The sequence below is a fragment of the Kogia breviceps genome, chromosome 7, assembly GCF_026419965.1.
Source record: "Kogia breviceps isolate mKogBre1 chromosome 7, mKogBre1 haplotype 1, whole genome shotgun sequence".
NCBI lineage: Eukaryota > Metazoa > Chordata > Mammalia > Artiodactyla > Physeteridae > Kogia > Kogia breviceps.
This window is the reverse complement of record NC_081316.1, coordinates 120,610,134-120,620,404: the sequence shown is the minus strand read 5'-3', so window position 1 is coordinate 120,620,404 and position 10,271 is coordinate 120,610,134. Positions and strand designations below refer to the sequence as shown.

Here is a 10,271-nt window from a genome sequence, read left to right as displayed (position 1 = left end):
CAGGTCTGTGGCACTGTGTACAGCTGCAGCCACACAAAGGCCCCAGAAGCCCATGTGGCCTCGCGTCTCCAGCAACGTTTACATCTTAAAATCACTCGATGCTCCTTTTCTGTCTGCGTTTTTACAGTGACTGGGCAGCAACCTCCCAGACCCCACATTCACTCCTCTCTCCTCCATCAGAGCCAGGTCACGCGGCACCAGGGCGGAGGTTTTAGGGTACAAGAAGATACCCCATCACTATGACAACCGAGGAGGAGGCTGGAGCCGCCCCCACAGGCGGAAGGGCCCCGCCCTGCTCCACCCAGAGGAGCTGAGGGTGGAGGGACAGCCTTAGGCCTACGCTCTCAAGACACAGATGGAAGGAGTCCGGCGCCCCAGCGTGACGAGGTGCTGCCCTCTGCTGCTGCAAATACTCCGTGACAGAGCATTCACACGACTCAGAAAAGAAAGGGCAACGGAAGTCTCGAGTATTCAAGTAAGACACTGAAAGTGTCATCCCAAGATGACTACGTCCTTCTACATAAAAACCATCATCCTGCACCACAGAGCCGGAGGCATCCTTCCGAGAGGCTCCTTGCTCCCAGGCGCTTCACACCGAGTTAACACAGCGGCGTGTCTGAGGCTACGAACAAAGCGTGCTGTTCCTGATGCCCCCACCAAGCAGGCAGCCTGTGGGGCACGGTCAGGAAGTTGCCTTTGACTCGGGCACACACTTTGCCCGTCGTCAGTCGGACCGTCGCCCGGCCACCCCGCCTGCTGTTCTTCAGAGGCTGGCCTCGTGGCCCTGCAGAACAGCCTCCTGCGAGGCGAGGCAGAGCCTGCGCTGTCTTCATGGCAAAGAGGGACAGTAGGCTTCATTGTCTTTAAAAAAATATAAAATGTAGTTAACAGATCTGATTTCAAAACTGCCTTTGGCCCTGGACCGTCGTATGAACTACACAAGTAAGTAAAATGAATTTAAAAGCCAGACAGCAGGGCTGCTGTTTCCTGAGCCACCTTCAGCCAAAAACCTCGCCAAAAACCTCTGTCCCAGGGAAGCCAGTCTGGGGTGCCACACCGAGGACCCCGCCCTTGCTGCCATCCTGGGTTGACCCACGTGGTATGTGAATGGCACCCTTAGGTAGGGCTGACCCATGCACGGCCAGCGTCGGGGCGTCGGACGAGGGTGGGCGGGCTGGCCTGGAGTCAGGAGCCAACACCCCTCGGAGCAGGTGTGCGGCCCGACCCCGGGCCCCAACCAGCACAGTCTGCACGCCGTGTCTGTGGGTCTGGGGCTCAGGTGGTCTGAGTAGCCCCAGGAAGAGGCAGCCTGAAGCGAACTCGAAAGCCCCTCGTGTCTCTTCTGGAGAGATGCAAACAGACCAAGACAATGCTCAACTGGAATTTTCTTAAAGGTTTCCTAAGCACAAGGAACACTCAGTGGTGTTTCCAATTGAACAGGAGCAGCTTGGGCTCCTGCCTTAAGTTGAACTTCAAAAAAAAAAAGAGGTTATTTAACATTGTATGACAACTTATTTACAGTTTAAATAGAAATTTTCAATAATCAAAATACATCTTTAGCAAAAATTTAGAATGTAAAATTTTATAAAATACCCATAGAAAAGCAGAACATTGTATCAGTACCATTTCAGATTTAGCATAAGATGAAGGTCTTCCTTCAACACTGGGACCCTCCATGGATGAGCAGGGTTCGTACAGGTAAGAAGATACCCTCCTCCTGACGAGCAATTTACCTTCCTGATTTGGACTGTTGTTATAAAATGCTGACCCCAAAAGATTCCCCAAGATGGACAGTGATAGCAAAGCCCCAGGACGAGGTGGCCTGACCACCGGGCCGCCGGCTTACGGGCCACCGTGAAGCCAGGTCACTGCAGCTGAGGCTCACGCCTTGACCCCTCTGCCGGCACCGCCTGCCACGGGGCAGATCACCGCGCCTCCCAGGCCCTTGGCGCCCGCCCTGAGGCCACCCAGACCCCGATGGGGTCGGCCTCAAGAACCTGGTCACTTTTTGGCCTTGTGACTGTGCCCATCTTGAGGAAAACTCTTATTCATGTGGCTTGTTAAAAAGTAAGAAAGGAGTAGCGGTCAACTTTGGCCAAAACAAAAAGCTTTCGTGCGCGTGTCCAGCCCCGTCTGGCTCCCCTCGCGGGGCTGCTCCCAGCAGGGTCCCCCGTGGAGGTATCCACGTGTGTGTGCGGCCGTACTGCCGTCTAGATCACGAACGAGGACTTGTGTCTGAAGTCGCCCTGCAAGGCCAACACCGGGTTAGAGGGTGACCCGCGGCCACGCAGGGCCCAGCTTGCGGTGGGAAGGGAGCCTGACACCGGTTCTCCACAGTGTGCCCTGAGGAGAGGCCGCGAGGCCTGTGGACTGAGTGCCCCACGAGCGCACAGCCAGAGGAAGGGCTGAGGGCTCGCGCTTTGGACGTGACTCAGAAATCTCTTCTAGGGACCTGCTTGGTTCTCAGGGGAATGTCATCTTCCCTGCTCGGGACACTGCAGCCTCCAGGCTGCCTTACCTCCTCGTCCGTCCGGATGTAGTTAACTCCATCCGGCTTCCCTGGGTTCTTGTAGCTGAAACAGAGGAGGGAGAGCCGAGTGGCCACCGGTGGCCCACAGAAATGCCCACTGGAACTTTGCTCATGTAGGACAGGCTCACCTTTCCCCGTTGTGCTCATTGTTGATGAAGTAGCCACGTCTGTAGGCACAGCAGAGGCCCACTGTGATCAGGGCGAGTACAGTCAGGACGACCAGGACGCCCCCAATAATCCCGCCGATGTTGAGGTCATCTGGAGAAGAGGAGGGGCCAGAAGACGCGGCCTGCTGCCCCTGCCCCTCCCGGCCTGGAGCACCTCTGCCCATAGGCCATGACACCCACCCGCTGCACCAAAGCCGCGTGGCACTGCCCGCGGGGCATAACAGTCCTCTGGAGACATTACTGCTGAACGACATGGTTGCACGACAGCTAGGAACCAGAGTGCTAAGGAAGAAAAAGTTCCGAAGCTTCTAGGGCTGCCCTTCGCTGCGGATTGTTTTTAAAGGGGCAAATACGAGGTGCAAACGTGGCCTCGCGGCCACCAGCCATCCCATGGGAGACCCTCAGCTGCGTTCTCTCGTTTCAGTATGGGGCCCTAAAAATGCAACAGCAACTACACGGGGTGTAGTGACCAAAGCCATCTAACTCGGAAGCTGCTGAAATTCTCCCTCGTCTAGTACAGTGTTCTTGAATGTGAGTGCACTGTTATTTAAAAATAAGTCCATTTGAAATTTTGATTTCATAATGTCAGTTCCCAAGCTCTTATCCGTCGAGTCCAGAGGTCTGGGGCAAAGCCCAGCAGTCTTCCTCCTGCCGAGAGCAGCTTCCCAAATCGGACAGCAGCCAGAAGAGTCGCCTCGAGGCTGACTCCACAGGGGAGGGTGGGCCCTGAAATCTAACCCCGTCCTGCCCTCAACCCCCCCTCTCCCCCGAGAGCCAACACCCCCAGAGAAAGAAGCACCCGAACAGGGTAGAATTACCGGGGCTAAACCCTGGGTTTCAGCTTACTGCAAAACGGTTAAACTTGATACATTTCCGGAGAACCTTGTGTCTCGATAATTCTATCAGTTACCAAAGAAACGGAGTTCATGAAACGTCGTTAAGAGTTCCATGATGCGGAGAGGACCTGCGTGTCAGTCCCTCAGCCGCTCCCGGTGCTCCTCCCTCCGGACCTGGCGGAGCCCGTGTGCTGCACACAGGGGCCACGGCTGAGGGGCCCCGGCAGGCGCGACCGTGCCGTCCACCCGCCGGCCCACAGGGCGAGGCTCGGCAGAGATACTCACACACTTCCATGTCCTGCTCCTCGCAGCGGGCCGAGCCCGCGTCGTTGGACGCGATGCAGTAGTACTGGCCCGAGTCCTCCTTGTGGATGGCGCTGAACACCTGTTTGGGGACTGGGAGTGAACGGGGACCCGCCAGCAGGGCTCGGTGCACGGTGAGTCCCCTCCGTGCCAGGGGCGCCACAGCCGGCAGCAGCCGGGCTTCATGCGCACACGACTCCCACCCGCTGCCTCCTCACTGCCCGCCACAGGGTCGTCCACGAGCATCCGTGCGTCTCTAGAAGGACTTTTTAAAGTCGTGCCCGCGACACCACAACCGTGCTGAACGCAGCCAGCAGTTCCTTAACATCAGACGTGCGGCCAAGGAGCAAGTCCCAGCTGCCTCGGGACTCTGCCCCCTTTCCTTGGCCCCCTTACAACTTTTCTGTCTCTAAAGGGAGGGCAGGGTCCCCGACGTGCGGGGTTCGAAGCTGCCGTCTCGTGAAGTTTACTGTCTCTTAATAGCCGCTCTTCCCATTAGACAGACGTGCGCACCCGCCCCTCTTTGGAGAGACCTTACCAGAGTGCCCGTGTCGGGATTGAAGAGGAAGGAGGAGTTGCGGAACCGGGGGTTGGCCCTGGAATCTGTGGGCAGCGGCACGTCGTTGCGGTACCAGCTGTAGTGAGGCCGGGGGTAGCCCTCGCCCTCCTGGCAGGTCAGCGTGGCCGCCTTGCCCACAGGCACAGCCCTCGGCACCCTGCACGCTGGGGGCACCGGCTTCACTGCAGGAGAAGCATGGCGGGGATGACGGTCAGCAACAGGGCCCTGTTCCTACCGCAGCCCACGAGGGACCTGCTCCAAGAACAAGCGCGCCCGCCAGGCGCCAGACACCGCGGCGCGGGAAGGCCCGCTCCCCCGCAGCTTGCGCCGCCTGTGGCTGCCCCCCTTGGTGACCCCCCAGCGTTCCCGGTGCCTCCGCCCCCTCTAGCAGGTGGACAGAATAGGCAGAAGCTCCCCTTCTCTCACCTCCAACCCAGCGCAGGCAGCCTGAGCTCCCCCTGCCCCGCCCCGCCCCGCGCCACACCCTGGGGGACGTGACGGGAGACGCGAAGGAAGGAAGGAAGGAAGCTGGTGGTCCTTCTCCCCACAGGAAGGCGTGTGAGCCGAGGGCAGGGGCCGCCACCCCACGTGCACCGCACCTTGCACAGTTAACTCGATGACAATCTCATCAATCTCCTTGCGGTCGTGCCGGGCAACCACCTCACAGCGGTAAAGGGCCGAGTCCGTCCGGGTCACATTCCAGATCTTCAGAGAGGTTTTCCCCAGCAGTTCTGCACGGCCGGCCAGGTCTCCTGTACAGGAGGAGACAGGGCACTGAGGGGCTCTTTACAGACAGCTCTGCCGCTTGAAGGAGGAGGTTCCGGGGCCATCTCTGGTGCCTCGGCAGGAAAACTGCAACTGGCTCGTCTCCGTTCCTGTGAGAACGCCGAGCACCAAGGGAGCGCCTGGGCCGTAAGAGGACTCGGCCGTGTGTGTCTGTTGTTAAGGCAAGGGCCTCCTTTCCTGTTCATCATTCCCAGAAAGGGTTCCCCATCGAAAGAGAAAACAAGTCAAACAACATTAAAAGACAAGCAGCGTTCCACAAATGGTGCTGGGACAACTGGGTACCCCCGTGCAAGAGAGCGACACGGACCCGTACCTCACACCACACGCCACACACAACACAAACCTTACTGCACAAGCTGCAACTGTGAAACCCTTAGGAAAAAACAGAGACACGAATAACCATGACCTTGGATTAGACAGTGATCTCTTAGGTCACCAGAAACACAAGCCCCCCCCCCCCCCACACACAAAGTTATATCAGCCCTCACGAGCCTTTCATAAAAAATTTAAAACTTTTGTGCTTCAAAGGACAGAAGCAAGTAAGAAGACAATCCGCTGACTGGGAGAAAATCATATATCTGACAAAGGACTAGTATACAGAATGTATGAAAATTCACAATTCAACAAATAAACAACCTAATTAAAAATGGACAAAGGATTTGAATAGACATGTCTCCAGAAAGATACACAAATAGCCAATAAGCACACGAAAAGATTCTCAACATCATTAGCTGTCAGGGAAAGGCAAATCAGAACCACGAGATACCACTTCACACCCCCTAGGATGACTGGGATCAAAACAATGGATAATCGCAAGCGTTACCGAGGATATGGGGAAACACACAGCCAAGGGAACGTAAAATTGTCCAGCCACTGTGGAAAAGTTTGGCAGTTTCTTAAAATACTAAACGTGTCACCATATGACCCCACAATTGTACTCCTGCTCATTATCCCCAAGAAGTGAAAAATTACGTTTGCACAAAAACCTGTACAGTGTTTATGAGCATTATTGATAATAGAAAATGGAAACAACCCAAATGTACAGCAGTTGATGAAATGCATTAAAAATGTGGCATATCTATAATGGAATATTATTCATCGATATAAACAAGAACAGGGACTTCCCTGGTGGTCCAGTGGTTAAGAATCCACCTTCCAATGCAGGGGACGGGGGTTCAATCTCTGGTCAGGGAACTAAGATCCCACATGCCACGGGGCAATTAAGCCTGCGCACTCTAGAGCCCGTGTGCCACAACTAAAGATGCCACATGCCGCAATGAATATCCCACGTGCTGCAACTCAGACCCGACAAGGCCAAATACATTTTTTTTTTTAAAGAACAACAAAGTACAGACACTTGCTACAACATGGATGAACCTTGAAAACGATACATTAAGTGAAAGAAGCCAGGACCAAATATTGTATGATCCCATTTATAGGAAGCGTCTAGAACAGGCAAATCCACAGAGACAAAGTGGATTAGTGGCTGCCAGGTCCGGGAAGAAGGGATGGACACGGTTTCTTTTGGGGGTGGGGATGTGCTGGAATCTGACAGTGATGGCCACACATCTTTGCTGAATATAGTAACCACGAACTACACGCTTCAAAACAGTAAGTTTCATGTTATGTGAGTTACCGTGTCTCAATTAAAACGTGTGTGTGTGTGTTACGCGGGCCTCTCACTGTTGTGGCCTCTCCCGTTGCGGAGCACAGGCTCCGGACGCGCAGGCTCAGCGGCCACGGCTCACGGGCCCAGCCGCTCCGCGGCACGTGGGATCCTCCCGGCCCAGGGCACGAACCCGCGTCCCGAACCCGCGTCCCCTGCATCGGCAGGCAGACTCCCAACCCCTGCGCCACCAGGGAAGACCGTCAATTAAAACATTTTTAGAGCATAAAGGACACAGTAACTTTTTCAAAGCAGCACAAAGAACCCGGGCACTGACAAATGGGGAAAGAGTTAGAAAAGAAAATGACATGAAAATTAGAAACGAATTTACTAAACCTGCCAATTGGTGACAAGTCTAGGAAGGATTTACCACATGCGATGGAAAACAGCGAAATGCTTTTGATAAGAGAACGAACATTTCCGAAGGCGTTTTCTAGTGGGAAGGTTGTCATCAGGCATCAGCAGGGGTCAGAACCTCCACCGTGTGGGAAACAAGTAAATGCAAACCCATCAGGCGCTGCTGGCACAGCCCTGCCCTAAGGCAAGGTCTCCCTCCAGGCCTCTATTTTGTGTGGCAATTTCTGGGAAGAAACAAAGTTGCTTAAGAAATTCCCACTCCATCAGGGCTTATCAAGAACAGCCTGATGAAGCTCCCAGAGAAAACCCATTTGTTTCCTGAGAATAACATTGCCATCTCTTCCTAAATCAGAGGTGGGAGGATACTGGTGGGGACCGAACTGGGTTTTTTTTTTTTTTTTGCGGTACGTGGGCCTCTCACTGTTGCGGCCTCTCCCGTTCCGGAGCACAGGCTCCAGACGCGCAGGCTCAGTGGCCATGGCTCACGGGCCCAGCCGCTCCGCGGCACGTGGGATCTTCCCAGACCGGGGCACGAACCCGCGTCCCCTGCATCGGCAGGCGGACTCTCAACCACCGCGCCACCAGGGAAGCCCCCGAACTGTTTTTAAGAGCCCATGACCCCTGATGATGTGGAGGACCTGAGGCAGAAAGGCGGTGGCTTCAGGTTGATCCGCAAAGCCTCCACCCCTTCCCTGAAACCCCCACTGTCATGTTCTCAGAGGGATCAGGGCTGCCCGCCTCTGCAGCTGCGCTGACTCTTCCATCCGCCTGCTGTTCCTCTCCTGGCCTCTGCAGAAGAATCCTGAACTGGGCCCTGCTCTCAGCTGTGCCCACCACCAGCCCCCTGTCTGCAAAGCAACCACACACACACCCCCCCCCCCCCCGTCTCTAAAGCATCAGTGGGACCACGTCACGCCCCTTCTGAGGCCTTCCAAGCGCCATCCACCTCGTGTCCACCCTCCCCTGCTGGGCCGAGACCCGGTGGTCCCTCCAAGAAGCTCCCTGCGCTTCCCTGTCTTTCTGCCCCACGTGATCCTGGCCCAGCGCGTCTCTGCAGCCCCTACCCTGCCCTCCTGCGCCGTGCGCTCGGCACCCAAGTGTGTGCGGTGGGCGCTGCTGTCCCCCTGCTGTTCCATACTGTCCTACTAATGAAGTCACTTAACTTATAAAGTCGTGGGTCACAATGGGGAGATGGCCTCGGAGAATGTTCACTTAGATACCTCAAAGCTACAGCTGCGTGTGGACTAAAATCCTAACTGATGAAGTGATATTTATTGAAGCAGGGTCACAGGTGCAGGGAGTTCCATACACTATTCTCACTACTTTTGCATGTTGACTTTTCCACACGTAAAACAAGACAGAACACCAATCCTGGCTACAGATGCAGGTCTAGCTAGAGCAAAGTCTTGGCCACAAGCGCATGCCTGGGCCTTCTGTACAAATGAGAGGACCACAAGATCATACCCTGAATTTTGTTGTCAAAAAACACATATGTGGTTTGTTCATCTTGGATTTTCTTCCACTCAATCCTGGGGTCATTTGTCTGTGAGTCCGTAATGATACAAGATAGTTCCACACCTAATGAGCAAGGGAAAAAAGAGAACTGTCAGTGAATGTGGAACAATTTTAGGTTCACTTGTATACCCAGACCCTGCAAGCTCTATGTATATTTAGGTCTGTCATGTAGATTAAAAATCTCGCTAGCTCCAGGCTCCAAGAGACTTTAGTTTCAGCCAGAAAAACAATATAGATGATTAGCAAAGACTTTTATTGAAGAGAGTACACGTTCCCCCTAATACTCTGCTTGTATATAAGAATGTTCTTGGTTGCGTAAACGCAAAGCCAGGCCAGGAATCAGGTTTCAGCCAACAGAAAGCCTGCGGAGTTGCCCGTGGGCTGCTGAAGCAGTGCTTCACTCACACGTGCACATCAGATGCCTGCTGGCGAGCCAGCCGCCCACAAGCCTCTCGGGCAGGACACATCCGTGTGTGTCTATCCTGCGTCGGCTGCCACACCACCAAGTGGTGCCCCTTTGCCTAAACCCTGCCTTGTACTTACTTTCAAATTCCTGTACCACTGGGTTTCGGTTGCTGGATTTGAGATTCACAGCCCCTATCAAGCAGCCTGAAGGAAAAAAGAAAAGTAAAATCAGAGACAATGCAACACTAAAAGAGCAGAGAACCCACACTTGAGATCAGACTTTCCCTTCATGGAGGCTACAATCACTAACCACAGAGGATGTAAAATGTCATATTCCAAAACAATGTCTCTTAGGTACAGCAGGGTGACTGCTTTCTCTCAGTCTGAGCTTCCCTGGAAGGAACCCAGGAGAAAGAGAATTCTCAGAGTGCACTTCCCTTCTTAGTCCCTGAACAAAGCCCCTAGCACTTTCAAGACCTTCCTCTAAGAATGCACTGTTTAAAAAAGGATTGTAAGAGAGCTACACAACAACAGACTGGACAACCTAGAAGAAATGGACAAATTCTTAGAATCATACAACTTTCTAAGAGTGAATCATGAAGAAAGAAAATCTAACTAGATCACTAGTAAGGAGACTGAAACAGTAATCAAAAGCTCCCCCCAGGGCTTCCCTGGTGGCGCAGTGGTTGAGAGTCTGCCTGCCGATGCAGGGGACACAGGTTCGTGCCCCGGTCTGGGAAGATCCCACATGCCGCAGAGCGGCTGGGCCCGTGAGCCGTGGCCGCTGAGCCTGCGCGTCCGGAGCCTGTGCTCCGCAGCGGGAGAGGCCACAACAGTGAGAAGCCCACGTACCACAACAACAACAAAAAAAGCTCCCCCCAAACAAAAGTCCAGGACCAGTCAGCTTCACTGGTAAATCCTTACCAAACATTCAAAGATTTTATACCTGTCCTTCTCAAACTATCCCCAAAAACTGAAGAGGAGAGAATACTTCCTAACTCATTTTTCAAGGCCAACATTACCCTGATACCAAAACCAGACAAAGATAACACACGAAAAGAAAGTTACAGGCCAATATCTCTGATGAACATAGATGCAAAAATTCTCAACAAAATATTAGCAAACTGAACACAACAATACATTAAAA

General features: G+C 53.9%; 1 protein-coding gene across 2 annotated transcripts in view; it reads right to left on the bottom strand.

The window, feature by feature from the left end:
- Nucleotides 1–1,566: 1,566 nt before the first annotated feature.
- JAM3 (junctional adhesion molecule 3) overlaps nucleotides 1,567–10,271 on the bottom strand; it is a 59,289-nt gene continuing 50,584 nt past the window's right edge. The window contains exons 2-9 of one of the 2 annotated variants that reach the window (XR_010841535.1): nucleotides 9,263–9,328; nucleotides 8,669–8,782; nucleotides 4,995–5,147; nucleotides 4,375–4,577; nucleotides 3,819–3,918; nucleotides 2,659–2,979; nucleotides 2,519–2,573; nucleotides 1,567–2,246 (exon numbers count right to left, since the gene is read on the bottom strand). Coding sequence is in view for 1 of the 2 variants with exons in the window: in XM_059070650.2 (XP_058926633.2) it covers nucleotides 2,211–2,246; nucleotides 2,519–2,573; nucleotides 2,659–2,788; nucleotides 3,819–3,918; nucleotides 4,375–4,577; nucleotides 4,995–5,147; nucleotides 8,669–8,782; nucleotides 9,263–9,328 (857 nt within the window). In the remaining variant the exon portion in view is untranslated. The remainder of the gene's footprint in view (nucleotides 2,247–2,518; nucleotides 2,574–2,658; nucleotides 2,980–3,818; nucleotides 3,919–4,374; nucleotides 4,578–4,994; nucleotides 5,148–8,668; nucleotides 8,783–9,262; nucleotides 9,329–10,271) is intronic. The other variant, XM_059070650.2, reaches the window with a different exon arrangement.